Genomic DNA, 24,706 nt, shown 5'->3' with positions numbered 1-24,706 from the left:
CCTCGGGAGGTACACGGGCCTTATTGGGCATAGTGGGAGAGAGGAGAAGGGAGCAAAGGAGGCCCCCCCCCCCCCGAAGCCCAATCTGAATTGGGAGGGGGGTCAACCCCCCCTTTCCTTCCTCCTTCCTCCCCCTTCCTTCTCTCCTAATCCAACTAGGAAAGGGGGGAATCCTACTCTCGGTGGAAGTAGGACTCCCCTTGGGGCGCGCCTAGGAGGCCGCCCCCCTCCCCCTCCTCCACTCCTTTATATGCGGGGAGGGGGGCACCCCATAAACACACAAGTTGATCATTGATCTCTTAGCCGTGTGCGGAGCCCCCCTCCACCATAATCCACCTCGGTCATATCGTAGCGGTGCTTAGGCGAAGCCCTGTTCCGGTAGCATCATCATCACCGTCATCACGCCGTCGTGCTGATGAAGCTCTCCCTCGACACTCTACTGGATCGTGAGTTCGCGGGTCGTCACCGAGCCGAATGTGTGCGGATTGCGGAGGTGTTCTACTTTCGGTACTAGGATCGGTCGATCGTGAAGATGTACGACTACATCAACTGCGTTGTCATAACGCTTCCGCTTACGGTCTATGAGGGTACGTGAACAACACTCTTCCCCTCTCGTTGCTATGCATCACCATGATCTTGCGTGTGCGTAGAATTTTTTTTAAAATTACTACGTTCCCCAACAATAGAAGGGTCAATAGTTTAGCTCATATTCCCGCCCAGTTTGAGCGTAGAGAGTTGACAAGTTGTGTGGTGGTGTTATGCAAGGGACAATGCCAACCTGTGTGTTGAGTGTCGCCTTGCAAGATTGTAAGAATTTTGTTTCCTCTTTTAACGAGTCAATGTGTATGTGCAATACACGTTAATTTGAAAGTATATTAAGTGCATGCGGATATTAAATAAGATGTTATTTGTGTGTTATTATGTTATTAGCACTATTTTTGGCATGAAAGTAACTGCACGCTAAACGTGTTGAGCACTCGACATTGAAGCAGTCTAAGTCATTGGATTGACATGATTTGATGGCCGAGATTAATTGGATCTGCCAACTCTTTTTTTTCTTAAAAGGATACGCAGGATTTGGTAAACATCTATTTATACAATCGCATTAATATGAGCAGATAAATCACGGACAATATTTAGTAAATTTCTATGGACGCGTCTAGCCGGCGGTCGGCTGCCCACTAGCACTATGTGGTGGCCGGCCAAAAAAGGTAAGTTTTTGTCTCCCTGATTCATATTAGAAAAAGTAAACAGGTGTGGACATATGTGAAGAGGATAAGTAATTGTAAAGCATCTATGTGAACAGATGTGAACGTATTTAATTTGTGTTTTTAGTTTTTTAAAAAATCATAACTTTCAAATCGCGCGTCAAAATTAAGATCCGTTTTCACTTTTAGAACCCTCGTGGCGTGCTCTTCGAAACTAGATCCCGCATGCCTATGTTTTGACGAAAATTTTTTTGTGCAATTTTCTCCCTGTTTTGTGCAACTGCCTAGCCGTCGGTGTGCAACTATCTGACAGGGATGTGCAACTTTTCTCCTATACCGTAAACATGCAGATTTCAATGATGGTGCAAAACTATCTCCTTCCAATGAGATGTGCAACTTCGTCTGTTACCCAGGCCAACTGCATAGTAGTTGATCTGCAACTTTTCCCTGTCCGTGGATGTGCTTCACTATTTGCTGCATCGGCCAACAACCTAACAGTGGATGTGCAACTTCGTATACTGCCACGACCAACTGTCTAACTGTGATTTGCAACTTTCTCTCGTACCCCATGGATGTGTAGTTTTCCTGCTAGCACACAGCCCAAACCACCCCCTAGTGAGTTTTGCAACTTTAGCACTCTGTTTATATGCAACTTTTTACCATTCAGCTGTCCCTGCCTGTGAGATGTGCAACTTCGTATATTGCCCCTGGCCAACTACCTAGTAGACTATGTACAACTCTGTTTGTTGGCCCGCTAACTAAAAATACAGGTCCACAAATAGAGAGCGTAGGGAGTTGCACATTGACTAATAGACAGTTGGCTTGAACAATAGACTAAGTTGCACATATCCCTTGCAGGGGAGGTGGGGGTAGGGTGTGCCAACAGTGAAAAACTACGCATCCATGAGTAGGGAGGAGGGTTGCACAACGACTACTAGGTAGTTGGTCGGGACAGTAGACTAGTTGCACCATATAGCACGAAAGTTGGCATCGAAAAAATTTCGTCGAAACATACCCATATGAGATCTAGTTTCAAAGATCTCATCATGAGAAATCTAACAGTGAAGACGAATCTAAATTCCGACGCATGGTTTGAAAGATATGACTATTTAAAAATTTGAAAAACCTGAAATAAATAGACGTGGATCTGTTTTTCGTCACATGTGATAAGTCTGACCGCATTTAATGCTAGTAGTTACCTGCACTAGCAGACAATATATGCATGTATGCATGCGAGTGACAGAGCGGCCGCTCGTTCTCTTCAATGAGCGCGCATGCACTTTTAAAATTTCAGGAATTTTTATAGACACAATCACATTTATGTGGACAGATAAATCATGAGTATAACATACTAAAATATTGTTTGTACATATCCCGTGACAACCTCTTCGTCACTCTCTTGGATGGCCAGTGAGTCAGGCGCCAGAAACCGTCAGCAGAAGGCAGAGGAGACGCAAGTGCTTTGAACGACCGTATGAGGTTGACACAGCACATCAAGTTTTCTCTTATCACGCCACAAAACAGGATAGCGTAGCTGAGCACCGATAATAATAATTAAAGAAAAAACGCAACACGGTCTTCAAAACGAAATTGACAACTCTCTCTCAAAAAAGAAAACCGAAATTGACAACTGCAGCTCATCACGGATAAGAGTACACATCTGGTGGAAACCGTACATTCAGCAAAAACATGGAAACTTGGCCTTGTGCTGTTGGATAGAAAACGTGTGCTGCAAGATGGAAGGATGTACAAATTGCAAATTAAACCCCGTAGAATTCTGCTCCTACGTACAGAACCTGAGCCCTTCTGTACCTTTCCCCGTAGCAGTATGCCAATCCCTATTCTATTTCCTACCGTGAGAAGCTAGGGTTAGGAGACGAGCCGGCCAGACCCTCTCGTTCGGCGCTGGACGGCGAGCGGCGGGCGGCGCCGGTGATTCCTCTCTGGTGATTGTTCCGCTAAGTGGCAGCCCTATTCCGAGCGTTCCGTGCTGGGCCGGCGGCCAGCGAGCGGCGCGGCTGATACCTCTCCGGCGATTGTCCGGCCAGCCGTGTTCAATCCCCAACTGGATTTGGGTCCCTAGGTATGAGGATTTGTACCCTTCATATTTTCTGCTTTGCCCCATTCTCCTTTGTCCCAATGGCTCATCTAGTGGTCTCCTTTTCTCTAGATTGGGCTAGATTTGCAAAGCAAACAAAGGAGCCACCCAATATGTGTCTTCCAGAATAGCAAAAGAAGGAGCCAAAGTGAAGTGAGCAAGGCTCCTTCTTTTGCTATTTGTGATGTCCAGTCTGATGCAGAATCAGCCGTCCACACTAGGCCAAGTCTGGACATTGGGTTTACTACACCACAGAAATCCTATAGTGCACCTTTCTGTGTAAGTACTTGCGTAACTAATATGTACCCCCTCACTACTTTAGTTATCTATAAACGATCTTATATCTCTTTACAGAGAGAGTACATCTTTATAATTTCCTGTGTTCCAACATAGTAAATCCGTTGTGCTTTTCGTTCAAATTGTAGGGCTCGTCTTGTACTCCAGAGTGTGATGATGCCATCAGACCAGCCATTGGGATGACTTTTGCTGATTTGAACGCAGCCAAGGAGTTCTATGAAGCTTATGCACATCATGTTGGTTTTTCAGTACGTGTGGGGCAGCAAAAGATTGGCAATGGTGTCATTACTCATAAGTGTTTCTACTTTGACCGTGAAGGTTTCCGTGAAGAGCGGAAAGGTAAGGAAACTTTGGTAGCTAGCACTGGTAGTAAGAGGAGATATGAGAGGAAAATCACTAGATGTGGGTGCGAAGCTAAACTTGTGGTCAAACGCACGGTCGAGAATAAGTACATTGTGACACTTTTCGAACAGGAGCACACACACACACACTTGTATCGCCCAGTAAAAAATAATTCATCAGATCAAACAGGAAAGTTAGCCAACAAGCAAAGACTACATTATGGAACTGTCATAAAGCTAGCATTGGCACATCCCTAGCATACAGGTTCCTTCGTGTAGACTTGGGGGGGGGGGTTGAGAATGTTGGCTGTACAAAGAGAGACTTGCAAAATCACCACCGAAACCTTAGGTGCCTCATCAAGTCATCCGATGCTCAAATGTTTGTTGACCAGCTTGCTAGAAAACATCTTGCAAATTCAGGATTTTATTTTGACTATGTTCTTGATGATAAGGGCAGACTGGTACATGTGTTCTAGGCGGATGCCACATGTAGGAAAAATTATGCTCTATTTGGAGAGCTTGTGTCCTTTGACTCCACGTATAGCACCAATCAATATAACATGATATTCACCCCCTTTACTGGAATCAATCACCATAAGGCAAGTGTTTGTTTTGGTGCTGCAATGTTACACGATGAGAAGGCAGATTCTTACAAGTGGTTGTTTCGCACATTCTTGAAAACTATGGGAGGGGTTGCACCTAGGTTTATAATAACTGACGAATGTAGTAGCATGGACAATGCAATAAGGGAAGTTTTCCCGGCAGCCACACATAGGCTATGCATGTGGCATATTATGAATAAGATCCCGCAAAAGGTTGGCCCTGATTTGAAGACCGATGAGGATTTCCATGAACGATTAGGTCGGTGCGTGTGGTCTTCTGAAACTCCTACTGAATTTGAGGAACGATGGAAAGAAATTATGTCAGAGTATGGGTTGGAAGATGATGAATGGTTCAGTAAAAGGTTCAGCCTTCGAGAATCATGGATACCAGCTTATTTCAAAGAAATAGCTTTGTCAGGGCTTATGCGGACCACTTCAAGGTCAGAGAGTGCCAATTCTTTTTTCTCATGTATTATTGGTTACAAACATGCTTTGGTTGAGTTTTGGCTTAGATTTGACACGGCTTTGGAAGAACAACGTCATAAGGAGTTGCAAGAGGACCATGTGAGCCTACATACGATGCCTATGTTGAAGACATCGTGGGCGATTGAAAAGCATGGCAGCGAGGTGTTCACGCATGAGATATTTCAGGATTTTCAACATGAGTTGCTTGCTGATAGGGATCGTTGCCTTGTTGAGATGATGGCACATGATGGTGAGGTTAAAACAGTAACTATACATGATGGCTATAAGAAACTAAGGGTGGTAACTTACAACACAACAACCATGGTAGGTTCTTGCACATGTAAGTTGTTTGAGACACATGGTATCCCATGTCGTCATCTGATCCATGTCCTAAGAACTGCCTAGCTAAATGAATTGCCAAAGCATTATGTACTCAAAAGGTTTAGAAAGGACTGCAAAACCGAGCCAGTCTTTGACGAGGACGGCATTCTATTGGAAGGCAATGAGAGCAGTTCAATTGATCCGGAGATACAAAAATTAGCTTCAGAAACATGTAAGAACATGGAAGACCTTTTAGTACAAGCGAAGCAATCTCAGGTCGGCATGCAATTCTTGAGAGATCACATTTTTGCACTTGGAGAGCAATTGTCTACCCAAGTTCCAGCAAAAAAAACAAACTCAAACAGAAGAATTTGAGGAATTTTTAGGTTGCTCCATTCCAAGTGAGGTTCATATCCATCCTCCAAATGATATTCGATCAAGGGGTAGAATCAAAAGACTAAAGGGGTACAGGGATAAGGGTGGAAAGCAAAGACAGAAAGAGAAGAACAAGAACAAGGACAAGGAAATGCAACAGACATGATTATGGTACATTCCTATGGACTTAGTTTAGAGAATAGTTCTAAAATTTTGCTTGCTAATGAATACAACACACACTGGTGTAACTATATTCATAGATTAGTATTAAAAATTTGTTTATAATTTTTTTTGTATATTTCCATCGATGTTTCCTACGGCTTGACCAATTAAACTTTTTTGTTTCAGGTTGCTTGGTGGCCCTACTGACTTCTACAAGTTATTAGGACTAAAATTATTCCATTGGTGTGTTCTTGGCTAGAGTAATGGAGCTATTAGTTCTTGGTGCCAGACTTCTGAAGTTATAAGCTTACTGGAGCTATGTGCTCAATGGCTGATGTATATAAAGGTGTAGATTTTAATGACGCGTCTATTTTGTAAGTGTGTACTGGAGTGAGGCATTATCTTGAGTGACTGAATCAGATTGATGTTGCATAATCACACTATGTGCAGCTATACTGTTTGCCTTACTTAAATCTATTCTAGGCAATGGTCTCAATTGCTGGAATGTGCTATGTCAGGAGTTCTTGAACCGGGCAATGGTTTGGTTGTGGTTTCGGCATTGATCTGGGCAATGGTTTAAGTTGTTCTATTGTATTATTTGTTCTATTTAAATTTACAAGGAACTGGGCAGACTTCAATATTTTTGGGCAGATCTTCCTTGGACATGGTTCTAATTAAGCTAGCTGTGATATGAGGCTCATATACTTGGAGAAGTACAGACGCAATGAAGGGCATGTGACTAAGCGTCACATGTGATGAGGAGCTAGCTGTGATACTTGTATGCATCAGGGGGTTATGTGCGAAATGGCTTCACTGTGAGCGGGTGTTTTTCTGCAAAACTGCATGTAGCAGTTATGAATGAATCTAGTCCATACATATAAGATCCAACAGCCTGTGATAAGGTTTCCACGCTTCCACTGAAGGTTGGGTTTTCACCTGATATTGTCTCCACGGATAATAGGCCAGAACGGTCTCCTTCACCAGTCGCCACCCGTCACGCGCGACAAAAGAAAAGAGAAACTTTATTTTTCATCAATCAAAAAAGAAAAAGAAAAGAGAAAACTGTCACGAGGGCACTCCTATTTATCTTTGTCGGCCAATAACACGTCTCCTGGGGGCCTCTTGGTGGGGCGTCGCACGTCCAGGTGGCGGCCAAGCGTCGCGGCGGCAGGTCGCCCGCGGTTCCCCGCAAACCACATGATTGATCCCATTCATTCACGGACCGAAAACGATCCCGAATCCCTGGCGACCACATGAAAATCAATCAGGATCGCCACGCGTCCCGCAACAGCCCGGCCCGCGCAGACGGGTCGCCATCGTCGCCCCTGGACCAGTTGCTTGCCCGCCCCTCCCCCCTCCCTCCCCCGTCCGCCATTGGTCGTCGCCATTTTCCAATCCCGCTATTAAACTCGTTCCCCTCCCAACAACCCGCAGAGCGCAGGCAGGCACGCATCTTCTTCCCCCGCCCTCTGCCGCCGCTGCTGGCTTTCCTTCCTGCGAGCGAGGATCATCCCTGATCCCAACGGGGCTCGCTCCCCGCCTCCTCCCTGCGTACGTGCCCGCCCCCCTCGCCTCAATCGCCGATTGCTTGCTGCTCCCGCGTTCCGTTGGGCGCTTGGGCCGCTTTGCGTGCTGTTTGCGCCTTCCTTTTATTGGTTTCTGGTGGTAGTTGGGATGCAGGATTCGTGCTCGGACATGGCCACGCCCCCTGTTCTTGGCATGGCCTAGTACGTATCGAGTTCTTGGTGTTCAGGTCTTGTGCCTTCATAGCATTCCCCCTGAGCTTAGTTGGATTCGTTTCAGGTGCTGCGTTGATTAGGGGTCCTGGATGGTGGCTGGGTTGGGTATTGATCTGTGTCTGTATCTAGCAGCAGATCCAGGAGAAGTTTTCTGTCGGATTAGTTTTACAGTGAATTTTCAGATGACTGAGTTTAAGATAGAGAATTTTGTAAAGCTTTAACCCTAGAGGAATGTCTAACGTACCACGTTCTTCAGTTTTTATCTTCTTCTTGTCTACCATTAAGGAAAAAATGTTTTTTTTTACATAATAGCGCAGCAGAAGAGTTGCTGGTGTGGAGTATTAAGCAGGAAACTGTTCAGATCTAGTACAAAAGAGGCTAGGAGAAAAATCAAGAAAAATAAAAGGGAGAACAAATCAAATCAGGGAACTAGACAGTCCCTATGCAGACTTAGACACCAGTCAATCTCAGAATCTTTCTAGGCCACTTCAGATTCTCACCTCCTCCTTCAATTCAGAACTCAGAAACTATAATTGCTCTGTTTTTTATTTGCCGATTCAAAATGCACATAGTATCATCTTAATGGAACTACTCAGCGCCTTCTTGACCTGGTTGACTGTCTGTCCGTTGCCCTTTGTCGTGGATATAGCATCCGGTGTGTTGTGTTTAGGCTAGTCCGACATGTCATTGCTCGCCAAACTGAATGTGGGTGGGAGCAGCGTCAGTAAACGAGGTCTAGCATGACATTGCTCTTATCCTGATAGCACTGAACTGCGTTGTTGCATTGGATTGTGTAGACTCATTGATGTATGTTTATCCACCACTAACGAACAAACACTAGGGGCAAATTTACCTATAATAATTTCTTAATATATGCATTAAATCATACCTCTTATGATTTTGGCATCTCTAAGTTGTTTGTGCGTACTATTTGCAGCTGGAGGTGAAATAAGCAAATATTTTCCTGACGTCAAGTTTGCTACAGACTGGCCTTTCCTTGGCTGAATCGGCACACACTACCAACATGGAAACATACACCACAGATGATGCGCTTACAGCCATGGGATTTGGAAAATTGCAAGGACTTGTTCTTGTTTATGCAGGCATGGGTTGGGTTGCAGAAGCCATGGAGGTCATGCTACTGTCCTTTGTTGGACCATTAATTCGGGAGGAATGGAAAATCTCTGCCCAAGACGAGAGTTTACTCTCAAGTGTAGTGTTTTTGGGCATGTTAATTGGAGCATGTGGTTGGGGATATGTGTCTGACAAATATGGGCGAAGGTAAGGATTTACTTGTACATGCACTTATGTGTTTCGCTTTTTTAGAAGAATTTTTATTTTTATTTTTGACAAAGTTATGACCGTCTCTGTTATGAATTTGAATCTCATATTCCTGATGTACGATTATGCAACTTTGGCACGTCCGGTGTGTTTTGGAATTGTAAACATAATTTCAATACTATACACTGCGGACAGGTTTATAGTTGCAAACATACAATGTACCAAAGATAACCCCTGAACAAAACTTGTATTTTTCTTGTTTCAGGACTGGTTTACTGCTTTCAACTCTGTTTACTACTGGAATGGGTTTCCTAAGTGCTTTGTCTCCAAACTATTTATGTTTGATGGCTCTTCGCTTTCTCGTTGGCGTAGGACTGGGTGGCAGCCATGTGTATTCATCTTGGTTTTTGGAGTTTGTTCCTGCGCAAAATCGTGGCTTTTGGATGATTATTTTTTCCTTTTTTTGGACTATTGGCACAGTCTTGGAAGCTTCACTTGCATGGGTATCGGACTGATACTTTCTGATTTATATTTATATTTTGACCAAGTAATGAAGTCTTACAAAATTTTGTTCCTATTGCAGATTGTCGTATCAACATTGACTTGGAGGTGGTTGCTAGCATTGACTGCCATCCCTTGCTTTCTCTTGCTCCCTTTCTTTGGAATTACACCTGAATCGCCACGCTATCTGTGTGCGCAAAATAGAATATCTGATGCAACACTTGTCCTGGAGAGAATCGCCGAGACAAACCAAGCAACTCTTCCTCCTGGAGTTCTCGTATACCCTCGAGACGGTGAAGTTGATCATAGTACTCTTACCTCTGAGGCAGATCATCTTCTTCCACTCAGAGAGAAGGACTGCACAGATGATGATGTCATAAGCCCCAAATCTGGTAGTGCTGCTGCATTGCGCAGTCTACTGTCACGGAAATTGCGTAGATCAACTCTTCTACTTTGGTTTGTTTTCTACGCAAATTCCTTTGCTTATTATGGACTAGTCTTGCTGACCGCGCAACTGAGCAATGCAAATAGAAGCTGCGCATCTGGGCTGAAATATGTGAAGAGTGAAACAGATGCCAGCCTTTACAAAGATACATTTGTCACTAGTCTTGCAGGTAGCATTCAGTAGCCCGTTTCTTCACCCAGTCTGACTGGCTGTAGAATATGTCACTAACTCATCATTCTACTGCTCTGCCAGAGATTCCGGGTCTAATTGCATCTGCTCTTCTTGTTGAATGGTTTGGCCGAAAAGCTACAATGTGGTGCTTGCTCTTCACATGCTGTGGTTTCCTTGGCCCACTTGTGTTTTATCAGAGTGAGCTATGGACAACTGGCCTTCTATTTGGTGCTCGTGCTTGTGCCATGGGTAGCTACACAGTTGTATGTTTATATGCCCCAGAGGTTCGTATCTTTTTCTCATGGCATGCAGTAAATGTGTTTCTTCATGTCACAGCATAGTGAGTTTAATGTGTTGAAAGTACTGCCTGGTAGGCCTATAAGTTGCAATTTCAACATTATATCCATCGATTTGGCTAGGTACTTAAAATGGTATTTTGTTTCCTGAATATTTTAAAAAAATTATGTCTGCATTACATTTCATAATGAAGATATATGTAAGTAAACTGGTGCGAGTATCACCTAAACGAATAAAACATACTACTGCATCCTTCTTATTAATTTTATTCAGTAATGTTTTCTTGTCACACTGTCATATTATGACCATTGTGACTTTTTTATGTATTGAATAATTGAATTACATGAAGGGGGTATCTTTAGACAGGACCTATGCAAGGCCTTTTTGTATCTATGATCTCCACATCAAGCTCTTGCAAAGCGATGGACTTCTCTAAGACAGAAGAGAAGCAAGCAACCGACTGATATAAGCACGGTCACAAGAATATTTTACTTGCTAGAGCATCCACTTATTAGTGTCATTGATTTGCATTTGTTAATTTTGTGTTTGTTATTGGGTTTACAAGGTGTTCACCACATAATTTTGTGCTTTGAAATTTCTTGAGGACCCTAGCATCGTGTAGGTTTACATTGGTTTATAGGTAATCCAATGCAGTGATAAAGGATTCTCCTTTCATCATTGTTGTACTTGTCCTACTTATTTAAATCATAAATTTAATCTGTTAACTAATGTCCAGTCAGAGTGTACCCATGGTAGGACTAGGGTTCCTACCGGCTCTACTGCGTAGGTTGTAGGGGCAAGGAGGAAGTGGGCGCGGCGAGGAGCGGGCGCGCCGGCGGCAGGGCGCCATCGCGGCTAGGGTTGAGGGCGGCGGCGGCTAGGGTTTCCGGCTCCTCTAGGAGCCGGGCAACAAAAGATAATAATAGTCTTTATTGCTTGCATCCAAAAGAGTCTTACAATCTATATTTATATCCTAGATAACTTGTAGAAGAATCAATCCTGAGATAACTTGCCTAATCTGAATAAAACTAAGATAACTTGCGGGCCTAAGCCTGCCTGTTGGGCCTGCGGCGGCCATAGACCTGGCCGGTCATAACATCTCTCCCCGCCTGCGCAAACAGCTCGTCCTCGAGCTGAAAGTCTGGATAGTGTTGACGGAAATCCTCACGCTGCTCCCAAGTCGCCTCCTCCGGAAGGCCCGCCCACTGAATTAGGATGAACCAGACACCACGACGGAGCTGAGCCTGCAACACCTTTGCTGGCTCTGGAAGAATGCGACCATCGGTGGTTGGAGGAAGCGTCGGAGGAGCCGCCGGTGGCTCGCCACGGAAAGGTTTGAGCAGCCCCACATGGAACACGTCGTGGATGCGGGCGCGGGCTGGAAGCTGAAGACGATAGGCCACCTTCCCAATGCGCTCCACGACAGGGAAGGGCCCGGCGTAGCGAGGGCCAAGCTTGCGCTTTGCGCGCGGGTCCAGTGACTGCGTAGAGCGGTGGAGAAGACGCAGCCACACCCAGTCACCCACTGCAAACTCCGCCTCGCGATGATGATCGTCGTAGTAGTGCTTGGCCGTCTGCTGGGCCTGAAGGAGACGCTGACGGACCTCAGCCAGCATCTCATCACGGGTGCGGATAAGGTCACCCGCTACTGCTGTCCGAGCCGTCTCCGGGTCGACCGGAAGTATAGGCGGGGGTGGTCGACCATAGACCACCTCAAATGGCGTCGCGCGCAGGGCGGAGTGATAAGAAGTGTTGTAGCAGTACTCCGCCCAAGATAGCCAGTCCACCCAAGCGCGAGGTCGATCACCTGTCACACAACGCAAATACATGGCAATGACCTTGTTAACCACCTCAGACTGACCGTCCGTCTGAGGATGGAACACCGTACTCAGGCGGAGCTGGACACCCGCCATCCTGAAGAGGTCGCGCCAGACATGGCCCGTGAAGACTGGGTCCCGATCACTGACGATCGACGTCGGGAACCCGTGTAGACGGACTATGCCGTCGAAGAAAGCCCGGGCCACGGATGCCGCTGTGTACGGATGGCCCAACGCGATGAAGTGGGCGTACTTAGAGAAGCGATCGACCACCGTGAGGATGACTGACTTGCCCCCTACCTTGGGAAGGCCCTCGATGAAGTCCAAGGAGATATCTGCCCAAACCTGAGATGGCACCTCCAAGGGCTGAAGGAGCCCCGCCAGTCTCAGGGTCTCTGTCTTGTTGCGCTGGCAAGTCTGACAAGACCGAACCCAGTCGCGGACCAGGGCACGATCGCCAGGGATGTAGAAGTCGGCGCGAAGACGATGGAGGGTTTTCTGCACACCCTCATGGCCTGCCGAGTGAGCGAGCTGCAACACCTGGTGACGGAGATCATCATGCGCCGGAACAAAGATCCGGCGTCCATGCAGGAGCAGTCCGTCAGAGAAGCGCCAGGGCTCCTCCAAGTCGCCGACCGCGAGCTGCTGCTGAAGAAGTGCGGCGTCATCGGCCGTCGCAGTGGCGCGTCGAATGTCGGTGAAGAGACCGAACGATGGCCCGGAGCGGATGCACAGGGCCGTCCCGGCGGACGCGTCGGCGGTTGGCGCGAGGTCGGAATCGCGACGGGATAGCGCGTCGGCCACGGTGTTAAGACGGCCCGGCCGATACTCGACGGAGAAGTCGAAGCCGAAGAGCTTGCTGATCCACTGGTGCTGCGGTACGGTCGACAGCCGTTGATCCAACAAGAACTTCAGGCTGTAGTGGTCCGTGCGAATGTGGAAGGTCCGCCCCCACAAGTATGGCCGCCAATGACGCACGGCCTGGACGAGGCCAATGAGCTCCCGCTCGTAAGCGGCCAACTTAAGATGGCGCGGAGCGAAAGGCCGGCTGAAGAAGGCGAGGGGCCCATCGCCCTGATGAAGTACGGCGCCGAACCCGGTGCCCGAGGCGTCACAGTCCACCACGAACGGACGGTCAAAGTCGGGCTTCTGGAGGACGGGGCCCGTCGTGAGGGCCCCCTTGAGGGCCTCGAATGCCGTCGTCGCCTCAGCGTCCCAGGCGAAGGCGTCGCGGTGAAGCAACCACGTGAGGGGCGCCGCGATGAGTCCGAACTCCCGGATAAATTTCCGGTAGTAGCCAGCGAGTCCGAGGAACCCGCGGAGAGCCCGCGGTGAGTGAGGCGTCGGCCAGGCGGAGACGGCCGCCACCTTATCGGCGTCCATAGCCACTCCGTCGGCCGAGATGACATGGCCGAGGTAGGCGACGGTAGGTGTCCCGAACGAGCACTTTGAGCGCTTAAGGTGGAGGTGGTGCGCCCGAAGCTCGTTGAAGACGATGGCGACGTGCTGGAGATGTTCGGCCCAGGTGGCGCTGTAGATAAGAATGTCATCAAAGAAAACAAGCACAAACTGCCGTAAGTAGGGTCGAAGGACGTCATTCATCAGGGCTTGGAAAGTCACCGGGGCGTTGGCGAGGCCGAAAGGCATCACCAAGAACTCGAAGTGGCCATGGTGGGTGCGAAACGCCGTCTTGGCGATGTCGTCCGGATGCATGCGCACCTGATGATAGCCCGACCGAAGATCGAGCTTGGTGAAGAAGCGTGCCCCATGGAGCTCATCCAAGAGCTCGTCGACCACCGGTATAGGGAACTTGTCCTTGAGCGTGAGTGCGTTGAGGGCGCGGTAGTCGATGCAGAAGCGCCATGTACCGTCGGACTTACGGACGAGAAGCACCGGCGCCGTGAAGGGTGACGTGGAGATCCGGATGATGCCTGCGGCGAGCATCAGGGCACACTGGCGCTCCAACTCATCCTTCTGCAGCTGGGGGTAGCGGTAGGGCCGTACCGCCACCGGAGTGGAGCCTGGTACGAGGTGAATATGATGGTCGTACACCCGGGCAGGCGGAAGACCCCGCGGAGCGTCGAAGAGGTCGCTGTGCTGCTCCAGAAGAGAATCCAGCAGGGGGTGCTCAGCCTCCGAGGACGCGGCAGCCAGCTGGAGATGTGGCACGGCAGCCGCGGCGCCCCCAATGCCCTCCCACCGGATGCGGCGGCCCTGCCGCCAGAATGTCATCATGAGTGCGTCGAAATCCCATAGGATGGGGCCGAGGGTCCGGAGAAAGTCCACCCCGAGGATGAAGTCGAAGCAGCCGAGATCGATCCCTGCACAAGTGATGGAAAAGTGTTCGCCGCCGATGGAGATGGGAACGTCGCGGGCTAGCCCATGGCACCGGAGGCGATCACCGTTCGCCACTGTGATCCGCAGGCGCTCCCCGCCCGTCGTCGGGAGGGCTAGCCGACGCATGGTCGATTCTGGCAGAAAGTTGTGTGTGGAGCCCGTATCTAGCAGGGCCACCAGGCGCTCGCCATGGATCGTCACCGGCAGCAGCATGGTCTGCTCGCCCCGGATGCCGGCCAGGGCGTGAAGGGAGACGACGCACGCCGTCGCTGCGGAATCCGCGGCCGCGTCCTCGGGCGCCGCAGGCGGATGTAACGGGTCGGGCGAGTCGTTCTCCTCGGTGTAGTCAACCGTCTCTAAATAAAAGAGGCGGGGTCAGACATGGGTCGGCGTATAGGGCTCATCGCAGTTGAAACAGAGACCCTGACGGCGACGCTCCTGCTGCTCGGCCGGCGACAGCCGACGGAAGGGCCGTGTGGCAGCCGGGGATGTGGCCGTCGCGGATGGGAGAGGCCGACCCGGGGCTGAGGAAGTCGGTGCTGGCCGACTGGGCTGGCGGCCACTCCGTCCGAGTGGCGGCTGCAGTGCCTGGGCCCGCTGCTCGAAGGCCCGGGCGTAGTACATGGCCGTCTGGAGATCGGGGGGATCCCGGAGCTCGACGTCCACGCGGATATGGTCCGGCAGACCGCCCACAAAGAGCTCGCCGCGCTGGGTCGCGGAGACGCCCGGCGCGTGGCATGCCAGGGCCTGGAAGCGATCGGCGTAGTCCTGCACCGTAGATGTGAATGGTAAACGGCCGAGGGCCGCCAGTCGGCTCCCGCGGATAGGAGGCCCAAAACGGAGAAGACAGAGCTCCCGGAAGCGCTCCCACGGTGGCATGCCGCCCTCGTCCTGCTCGAGGGCGTAGTACCAGGTCTGTGCTGCGCCTCGAAGATGATAGGACGCGAGCCAGGTACGATCTGAAGCGAACGTCCGCTGCCCTCGAAAGAACTGTTCGCACTGGTTGAGCCAGTTGAGGGGGTCCTCCGTGCCCTCGTAGGTGGCGAAGTCGAGTTTGGCGAACCGCGGCGGTGTCTGCTGCGGCCCGCCGTGCTGAGCAGGCGCGGGGGCTCGGAAGAGTGAAGCCGGATGTGCCTGATCGGAGTAGTCCGGGTATTGGCCGGCGGGGCCGGATGGCCCGCCGGACTGCGGAAACGGAGTCGGCTCAACCGGGGTCGTGTTGTAGACCGGTGAAGGCGAAGACCCCGCCGCCCATGCTGGCAGGGGGGACGGGGACGGGGGAAACCGGACCTGATGGATCGGTAACCCGGTAGTCGAGGCCGCGCCCGAGGTGGTCCCGGCTGATGAGGGCGCGGAGAACGGCGGTGGACGCAGGCCCTGGGACGCCGTCGGCGGCGGCGGCTGGGCCGGCCATGCGGGGAACGACGTCTGCTGAACCGGCCAGACGGTGGGCGGCGGCTGCTGCAGCCAGGAGGCGGCCGAGGTGGCCGGCGGCAAAGGCCAGAGGGGTGCCGCGACCGGCGCTGGCCCGGATGCCAATCCCGCCTGGATCGGCCCAAACGGGGGTCCGCCGTACGCAGCCGCGCCCTGGTACGGTCCTGGTGGTGGCGCGAAGGGGCTCGCCCCGCCCCCGTACTGCGGCTGCTGCTGTAGGAGAAGACCAGGGGCGGCGATCGGGGCTGATGGCGGTTGAGCATAGGCCCCGGCCCCATATTGCTGGTGGAGCTGAAGCCCGTGGACGGCGGTGACGAGGTGATGTAGCATGGCGGCGAGTTGCTCCGGAGACAAGGCGGCCAGCGGCGATGGTGGAGATGTGCCCGGAGACGCCGGTGCAGGTGGTGCCGAGGAGGAGACGGGACACGCCAGCGAGGTCCCGGCGGATGCGGTCGGCGCGGTGATGCTTGGCGCCGTCGTCATGGGCGCGGTGGTGCCGACGGGCGGCGGCGGCGGTGATGGCGGCATCGACATGATCGCAACGTGGTCTCTGAATACCAAATTGGTAGGACTAGGGTTCCTACCGGCTCTACTGCGTAGGTTGTAGGAGTAAGGAGGAAGTGGGCGCGGCGAGGAGTGGGCGCGCCGGCGGCAGGGCGCCGTCGCGGCTAGGGTTGAGGGCGGCGGCGGCTAGGCTGCGGCGGCTAGGGTTTCCGGCTCCTCTAGGAGCCGGGCAACAAAAGATAATGATAGTCTTTATTGCTTGCATTCAAAAGAGTCTTACAATCTATATTTATATCCTAGATAACTTGTAGAAGAATCAATCCTGAGATAACTTGCCTAATCTGAATAAAACTAAGATAACTTGTGGGCTTAAGCCTGTCTGTTGGGCCTGCGGCGGCCATAGACCTGGCCGGTCATAACATGGGAACACTTAGAATGATACATAGTTATTGCAGCATTTTACCCAAAACAGTCTTGTAGAGCAGTTGTCAATAGATATTTCGCTGAAGGAGTTTTGTTTTCCTACGAACTAACTTATTCTCTTGTCCTTCTAGGTATACCCGACGTCGGTGCGCTCGACCGGGGTTGGAATCGCGACTGCCATGGGCAGAGTTGGTGGAATTATTTGCCCCCTTGTAGCCGTTGGGATGCTGAGAAGCTGCCATCAGATGGAAGCCATCATTGTGTTTGAGGTGGTGTTATTCCTTGCTGCAATTGCCTGCATGCTCTTCCCTTTTGAGACCAAGGGCCGCGCAATGAACTGATGATGGTCATGGTGTAAACAAGCAAAAACACTTGGACCATAAAATTCGTCATGCTGCTATGCGTGAACGTTTATATACAAACTGTTATGTGTCTAGTATTTTAGTGGACATGACGATGAAGATTCCTCGAAATTCATTTCGGGGTTTCGGATGTTATTGGACATCATTTTGTAAAGTCCTCACTCCTTGAGACTGTAAGTAGGAGTATGGTATGGTATGTATGTATGTATGTATAAATTCTTTGAACGTGATTAAGTGTCTGCAACAGGCATTTCTACCAGTAACTTTTGCTGAATTCTCATGTTGATTTGGTCCCCAGTCGAAGTTAGAGTTGCAAGTTGTAACCCCTTGTGTGTGGTTATGGAATTGTTAGGTTGCTTGCATCATACATGGTTGTTAAACTAGACTTGCATTTTAGTGAACCTTATAATTTCATATTTTTGCTAAAATCGCTAGATTGAAATAAAATCTCTTACTAGCGGTCTATTCATCTCAGTGCTATAGTCGACGCTCCTGATCCTAGAAACGATTGGGGTTTTGTTTAAACTACTCCCTCCGCTCACTATTTTAAGTTGGTTTTGGGTATTTCAATATAGACTACATACGGACTGTAATGAGTGAACAAATTGAAGAGGATTTGTAGCATCAAGGTGATCCACCCCCCTATATGAACATCAAGTTCAAAAAAATACCGAGAATTTTGAAAAAGAAAAACTGGAATTTGGAGATATCAAACTTGGGTCTGATCTACTTTCATGTGAAATTTGGCGAAAAATACCATGAAACGTATCTGTGGCAAAGAAGACAAAAAATCATATGTATAAAAAAGCTGTTTGGATGGATTTTAGTTTGGACTGTATTTTCTTTGTCGTGGATATGTTTCCTGGTATTTTTTCGCGAAACTTCACGGGGAAGTAGATATCCCCAAATTCCAGATTTTTTTGGTATTTTTTTAAAGTTAATATTTGCTTAGGGGTGTGGAACACCCAGGAGCCCCTGTAATCCCGTGAACAAATACACTAAAACTTGTCTACGGCCGATATGACTTAGCAGGTAGGGAGTATTCATTATATCGGCTCCCACGTTTTCCCCTCTCTCCCGCGCCGCTGGCCACTCCGGCCGCGGCGGCCACCCCTCAACGCCGCTTTAACTCCGTCCACCGCCCCTCCGGGCGCTCGCGGCAGGCCATGCCGTGCTGCCCTCCTAAGCCTGCCCCGGCCTCGCCAGCTGCGAGCCTTCAATGGAGCTCTCCGGCTGGGGGGGAGATCCTGGCCTCGCCCAGCGGTCCGTCCGAGGTGCCGGCGACACCCTTGGTCGTCCCCTGCGGTCCGTCGGGGGTGCCGGAGACCCCATCGACCCCGTCGCCGCGGATTCTCAGGAGCCCGCCTCGCTCCCCGCGCGGATCTGGCGTGGATCTGGATGCGGAGACCTTTGGACCGGCGGACTGTGCCGTTCCTCCTCCCTGCGAGCGGCCTCGACTCAAATCCATTGTGGTATGTGACTCCCCTTTGCCAAATCCGGCCTCTGACGCCATTGATGAGGGTTGGTCGATCTACAAATCCCGTAAGAATAGGAAGGCTGGCTTCGATCCGGTGGCTTCTAGGGCGCGCCTGCAGGGCAAACGGCCTCACCCCCGCCCCGGCCACCGCCCGTCGCCGGGTAGAGATGCCTTCTTAAACAGATTCAAAGGCCTCTGTCTTCGTTGCCTCAGCACCCGCCATCGTAGAGTAGACTGCAGAGATCCTCTCCGCTGCATTATCTGCAAGCTGCAAGGCCACTACGGCCGTGAATGCCCACAAAATCCACGAAACAAGGGTAGGGGCGGCTCTGCTTCCCATCGATCAGTGCACGAGCGCCTCACCTTCCCCCCGCCCGCGCACCAGTGGCCGGCCCTTCCGGTCGCCGGCGACGCACCCATGGAGCCTGCGGCCCTCATCGACCACTCTCGCCGGCCGCGTAACAGCCACAAGGTCATCGCCTCCTCCCCGGCGCTGGAGCACCAGGCGTTCCTCCTCCACCAGCACGCCGTGGTGGTCACGGCGGTAGGCACTACCGCGCACGCGGCCAGCCCCCACTCCATTGGCCGCGCGCTCGAGAAGGAGTTCAAGATCCCACCCCACCTGCTACGCGTCACCAACCATGACCCCGAGGACTTCTTCGTCTTCCTCACCATGCCTGCCCACAAGGACCTCGTCGTGCAGCGTGGCTCACTGTCGGTGGACGGGGTGTCGTTCCTGCTCGAGCCATGGCGGGAGGACGCCCATGCCGTTCGCCTCAAGTGGATGCTGCATGTGCGCGTGGTGATTGAGAAGCTGCCCATGACCCTCTGGACGCTGGAGGGTGCGGTGGAGGCCATCGGGGACAAGGTGATCGTGGATCGCCTAGACAGCCGCACGCACGAGCGCGCCGACACCAAGCTCTTCGCCTGCTGGGTCTGGTGCTGGGACACTCCCCACATCCCCACCAGGCGCACCATCTGGAAGCACGCCAGGGGGGCGGGCCGCGTCGACGAGATGCTGGGCTACTCCCCCCCGAGCCGCGCGGTGGCGCCACCCCCCGAACTGCTGCAGTACGATCTCCTGCTCCACCTTGATCGTGTCGAGGACTGGACACCGCTCTCGCCGCGGTCGTCCCACTCCCCCCAGGGCGGCATTCCCTCCAACGATGATGAGCCTGACGAGCGCCCGTACCCCCGTGTCGAGCCTGGCGTATGGACGCCGCGGGTGGAGGACGGCCGGCGCGCCCCGGAGCCTGCGCTGTCCATGCGCTCGCAGCCCCGTGCGGCGACGGGGGGCTGCCGGGACATGTCTTCGGGTGGCGCCCGCCGCGATCATGACGGAGATGACCCTGGGTACCGGCGGCGATCATGGAAGGACACGCTCCTGGGCATGGGACGCGCTAGGGATCCTGCTCTAGCGGCCGCCCCGGCGCCCAGGGACCGCCAGTGCAGCCGCACTCCCATCTCCCGCCACCGCCAGGGCGCGCCTCGTGGCAGGCACTTGTGCCTTGACAAAGAGATGCCACACGCCCCTGCTAGGCGCAGCGAAGTGGTGCAGCCCGGCGCGCCGGCCCGCCCATCCAAGACCAGGAGCAAGGAGCCAGTAGGGCACAAGCCGTCCAGAGCGGGGGAGGGGGCCTCAAATGGCGTCTCCCTGTCCGCTCCGCCGCGCAAGCTTGCCCCGCCTCCAGCGCCGGCCCCCGAAGCGGACCCGGTGGCTGATTTCTTTGAAGGCGCAAAGAAGACCCTTACGCCCCCGCCCCGAACCGACAACCAAGCCTCAAAGATCGACAAGATCATTGCTGCCAAGCTCGACAGACCGCTAACCTTCACCCAGGAAGACGGCGAGGGCACTGATGAATCCCTGGACCTGGGGCCTGCTCTCTCCCTTGCTTGCCACACCCCCCAGGTGGCACGCACGCACGAGTTGCAGCTGGGTGAGGTCACCCAGAAGGTCACGGAGCTGCAGCTGCTTGGTGAAGAAGAAGTGCCGGAGACACAGCCCCTCTTCACCCCCCTGCGCAGTGCGGTGATCGGCAAGCCACCGGCCCGAAACAAGACGCCAGCTAGGGCTCGAAACACCCCGAAGCCGACCAGGCAGAGTGCTAGGCAGGCCAGCAACCCCTCAACGGTGCCGGTCTCGCAAAGGGCCACACTACGCATTGTGCACGGGCTGGGGATCCTTGGCCCCAAGGAGAAGATGACAGCCCAGGCGGCCGAAGCTCTCATCCGCCGTTTTGACGAGCCGCTCTCAGACACCGACATCACTGCCATTGCCAAGCTCACCCGCCTCGACGCTCGCGCTCTCAAGGTCATTGCAGGGGCCCAAGACGATGAGGCCCCAGGGCCATCCGCTGCACCATGCCAGTAGACTCCACTAGTATCCCCCGTCGACGACGGCCAGGCCCGTGCCTGATGGTGTTAACTTTAGTTATGTGTCTGCAACCCTGTAACAGTAGCTGCAGTAGGAGGTTTAGTGTCTGCCGGCGGGGTTTTGGGCCTATTGGTGGCCGCCGGCAACCCCAGGATAGTTGGATGGTGTACTCGTCTTTCCCTTCAGTGATTCCCAGTCGTCGATGGTTTTATGTGCACACTACATCTGTAGTTCATTCCATGAGCGCCCCTCCGTCTGCAAATGGATAGCACGCCCTGCCCTATAATGAGCTGGAATGTTAGAGGTTTAAACAGGCTGGCCCGTCGCTCTGTAGTTTGCGAAGCTGTGAACACGCATAGGCTAGCTATTCTATGTCTCCAGGAGACAAAAATCGAGAACTGGTCGCCAGCGATAGCAAAGGAAATTGGAGGGAGTAGATTAGATGATTGCGCCGTGCTACCTGCCATGGGAACACGAGGAGGAGTCGCCATCTTCTGGAACTCCAACACTGTCTCTGTTCAAACCCACGCGATAGGCCAGTTCTCCATCACGGCTAAAGTTAGTATCATCGGAGCCCAGGACTTTTTCTGGCTGACAACGGTTTACGGGCCAGCAGATGAAACACGCAAGGATGTTTTCCTGGCCGAAATCGCTAGGGTGGCTCCCCAGCCAGGAGAGGCCTGGTTGATTAATGGTGATTTCAACATTATATATGAGGCTAGAGACAAAAACAATAGCAACATCAATCGTAGGATCATTGGCAAGTTTAGAGCGGCCATTGATGTAGGGGGCCTACGAGAAATCAAATGCAAAAATCGCCGCTTCACTTGGAGCAACGAGCGGAGAAACCCAACCCTAGTGAGTATTGACAAGTTCTTCTGCATGATTGCTTGGGAAAGCCTTTTTGCAGCACACTTGCTGCATGCAGCGTCCACCTCTTGTTCCGACCACTGCCCACTATTGCTTGCCGCGGCGGCAGCTCCTCGACGGCGGGCAAGATTCAGATTTGATTCCTTCTGGCCTCGGCACCCACACTTCCATGAAACAGTAGACAGGGCTTGGAATCGACCCACGACGGAGCGTTGCGCCTTTGCAAGACTTAACACTAAGATGACTCGAGTGGCCAAGGATCTGAAGATTTGGAGCAAGTCGATGTTTAGTGACGCACGCCTCCAGCTACACCTTGCTTCGGAAATAGTCCTGAGATTAGACATAGCACAGGAAACTAGGCCCTCTCTAATGATGAATTACATCTACGAAAAGCCCTCAAGCTATGAATTCTAGGCCTGGTTGCAGTAGAGAGGGCCCGAAAAAGGCAGGCGTCCCGAATAACTTGGCTTCGGGCTGGCGATGCACCGACTGCCTTCTTTCAGGCGAAGATCAGCTCCAGAGCCCGGAAAAACTTCATCCATGCGCTGCACGGGCCAGCTGGGGTAGTCATTGCACAGGAAGACAAGGAGAAAATGATCCATGATCATTTCCACTCCTTGCTAGGCTCGACGGCGCCGCGGAGTGCCACCATCAACTGGACCGCACTACAACTGCCACAAATCCACGGTGGTGGTCTCGACAATCCTTTCACTGAAGAAGAAGTGTGGCTCGTGATCAAGTCCTCCCCGGCTGAGCGATCTCCAGGGCCGGATGGCTTCTCTGGCAGCTTCTTCAGATCCTGTTGGGCGCTGATCAAAAGCGACATCATGGCGGCCTTCTCTCAGTTCTACAATCTTGCTGGCAGAAACTTCGCCATACTCAACATGGCCCTTGTAGCTCTCCTACCAAAAAAAGACGGGGCATCCACCATTAGTGATTATAGGCCCATTAGTCTGATCCACTCCATCGCCAAGCTTATCTCCAAAGTGCTATCGATGAGGCTGGCCACGGTCATACACACCCTCGTCTCCCCAGCTCAGTCGGCCTTCCTTCGCACCAAATGCATCCACGATAGCTTCCTGTACGTCCAGAATTGCGTCAAAGCTCTCCATAGAAAAAAGACCCCTGCACTACTACTTAAGTTAGACGTTGCCAAAGCTTTTGACAATGTGTCATGGGAGTATATCCTTGAGCTGATGCAAAAGTTGGGGTTTAGTGCCCGGTGGAGAGACTGGATCGCTCTACTTCTCGTCACCTCATCCTCATCCTTCCTCCTCAACGGCTCGCCGGGCCGCAAGATCATCCACCGCCGAGGACTCCGGCAGGGAGACCCCTATCGCCCTTCCTATTCATCTTGGCGATCGACCCGCTCCATCATCTCTTAGAAGAGGCCATGCATCGACAGCTCCTTGCCCCCCTGCCCGGCAGAGAGCTCAAGCTTAGAGTCAGTTTATACGCTGACGACGCTGTCATTTTCGCAAACCCAATACAGCAGGAGATTGATGCACTTCTAGATATTCTACGTAGCTTCGGCGAATCCACGGGCCTCCATATAAACCCCGCAAAGTCATCAGCCCTGCCAATTAGATGCGACAACGTCGACCTCGAGGAAGTGCTTCAAAATTTTGGAGGTGCAATAGGCACCTTCCCAGCCACCTACTTAGGCCTCCCTATCACCACTTCTAGATTAAGGCTAGTACACCTACAATTCATCGTAGATAGGCTTAAGGCTAGACTAGCGGGATGGAAAGGCAGGCTGCTACCTATAGCTAGCCGGAGGATTCTTGTTAGATGCGTGCTTAGTGCCATGCCAACTTTTGCACTCACAGTTCTGCGGATCCCCAAGAAGCTACTGAAAGACATCGATAAGTGTAGGAGGAAATTCTTGTGGAAGCAGGAGGAGGAGATCAGTCGAGCCAGCTGCAAGGTGAACTGGCCAACGGTCTGCACACCGACCATGCATGGAGGCTTGGGAATCCCCGATCTTGAGCGTTTCAGTCGCGCCTTGAGACTGAGATGGCTCTGGATTGCCTGGACAGACCCTAGCCGCCCTTGGCGTGGCACCTTGCCGCCGTGCAACAATGAGGACATGGCTCTGTTTGTGGCTGCAACAACAGTGACAATCGGTGATGGTTTGACGGCTCTGTTCTGGCACTCCCCGTGGCTTGGAGCCTGCACCCTTGCTGCGGCATATCCGGGCCTTTACAGCCACTCCAAGAGGAAGAAGCGGACCGTGCGCGACGCGATCAGGGATGATAACTGGATAAGGGACCTTAGGCACGGGGACACACTGCCTCTGCTGCAGAGTTCATTCGACTAAATCGTCAGATCACCACAGCTGCAACGGTGTTCAGGAATGGCACACCGGATACCATCCGATGGAACCAGGATGCAAAGGGGCAATACACAGCAAGATCGGCCTACGCGATGCAATTTCAAGGTAGGCTACGATCAAGCATGGATGATCTAGTCTGGAAGACGTGGGCAACGGGAAACATCAAATTCTTCGCCTGGTTGCTGCTGATGGACCGTCTGTGGACTAACGACCGCCTCCAGCGACGTGGTTGGCCAAACAACTACTTCTGCCAACTGTGTGCTCGCAGCCTTGAGTCGGCACACCACCTCATATGGGACTGCCCAGTTGCCCTGGCTGTCTGGCGATCGGTGGGGCGCAGGGGAGGATGCTCAAACCTCCTCCCGTGCGACTCCTGGACGACCTCCAGTCCGATTGAGATCGTGCAAAAAATGGTCCAGGCTACGCCAATGGATTCCAGGAAAGGGGCAAAAACAACCACCCTCCTAACT

At 52.1% G+C, this 24,706-nt stretch overlaps 4 protein-coding genes across 5 annotated transcripts in view; all 4 read left to right on the top strand.

Annotated features, from left to right (window-relative positions):
* LOC147972825 (uncharacterized) overlaps window positions 1-5,091 on the top strand; it is a 36,060-nt gene extending 30,969 nt beyond the window's left edge. The window contains exons 8-11 of the mRNA XM_087524465.1: window positions 3,379-3,585; window positions 3,732-3,942; window positions 4,806-4,985; window positions 5,069-5,091. Coding sequence (XP_087380591.1) covers window positions 3,379-3,585; window positions 3,732-3,942; window positions 4,806-4,985; window positions 5,069-5,091 — 621 coding nt within the window. The remainder of the gene's footprint in view (window positions 1-3,378; window positions 3,586-3,731; window positions 3,943-4,805; window positions 4,986-5,068) is intronic.
* Window positions 5,092-7,220: 2,129 nt separating this feature from the next.
* On the top strand, window positions 7,221-17,439 carry LOC147972824 (organic cation/carnitine transporter 7-like). 2 transcript variants are annotated; one of them, XM_087521706.1, is made up of 6 exons: window positions 7,221-7,420; window positions 8,546-8,889; window positions 9,155-9,392; window positions 9,473-10,004; window positions 10,088-10,290; window positions 16,950-17,439. In XM_087521706.1, exons 2-6 carry the CDS (start codon window positions 8,633-8,635, stop codon window positions 17,157-17,159), a joined length of 1,440 nt encoding a protein of 479 aa, XP_087377832.1. In that variant the 5' UTR covers window positions 7,221-7,420; window positions 8,546-8,632; the 3' UTR covers window positions 17,160-17,439. The 2 variants fall into 2 exon arrangements, with proteins under 2 accessions (XP_087377832.1, XP_087377833.1); XM_087521707.1 differs by lacking the exon at window positions 7,221-7,420 and having other exon boundaries at window positions 8,590-8,889; window positions 9,262-9,392.
* A 907-nt stretch (window positions 17,440-18,346) lies between these two features.
* Window positions 18,347-21,028, top strand: LOC147972823 (uncharacterized). Its single transcript, XM_087524464.1, has one exon. It carries the CDS (start codon window positions 18,347-18,349, stop codon window positions 21,026-21,028), a length of 2,682 nt encoding a protein of 893 aa, XP_087380590.1.
* Window positions 21,029-23,708: 2,680 nt separating this feature from the next.
* On the top strand, window positions 23,709-24,221 carry LOC147972822 (uncharacterized). Its single transcript, XM_087524462.1, has one exon. It carries the CDS (start codon window positions 23,709-23,711, stop codon window positions 24,219-24,221), a length of 513 nt encoding a protein of 170 aa, XP_087380588.1.
* Window positions 24,222-24,706: the final 485 nt, after the last annotated feature.

The sequence above is a fragment of the Triticum urartu genome, chromosome 5A, assembly GCF_056163025.1.
Source record: "Triticum urartu cultivar PI428250 chromosome 5A, HENAU_Tu73, whole genome shotgun sequence".
Taxonomy (NCBI): domain Eukaryota; kingdom Viridiplantae; phylum Streptophyta; class Magnoliopsida; order Poales; family Poaceae; genus Triticum; species Triticum urartu.
This window is presented reverse-complemented; position numbering and strand designations above follow the sequence as displayed.

Bases quoted from the DNA above. Each gene is read 5' to 3' on its own strand.
- LOC147972824 (XM_087521706.1), top strand. From the start codon at position 8,633: ATGGAAACATACACCACAGATGATGCGCTTACAGCCATGGGATTTGGA. The intron at 10,005-10,087 runs GTAGCATTCAGT...CTGCTCTGCCAG, and splicing joins ATTTGTCACTAGTCTTGCAG to AGATTCCGGGTCTAATTGCA. The intron at 10,291-16,949 runs GTTCGTATCTTT...TTGTCCTTCTAG, and splicing joins TATGTTTATATGCCCCAGAG to GTATACCCGACGTCGGTGCG.
- LOC147972823 (XM_087524464.1), top strand. From the start codon at position 18,347: ATGCCGTGCTGCCCTCCTAAGCCTGCCCCGGCCTCGCCAGCTGCGAGC.
- LOC147972822 (XM_087524462.1), top strand. From the start codon at position 23,709: ATGCCAACTTTTGCACTCACAGTTCTGCGGATCCCCAAGAAGCTACTG.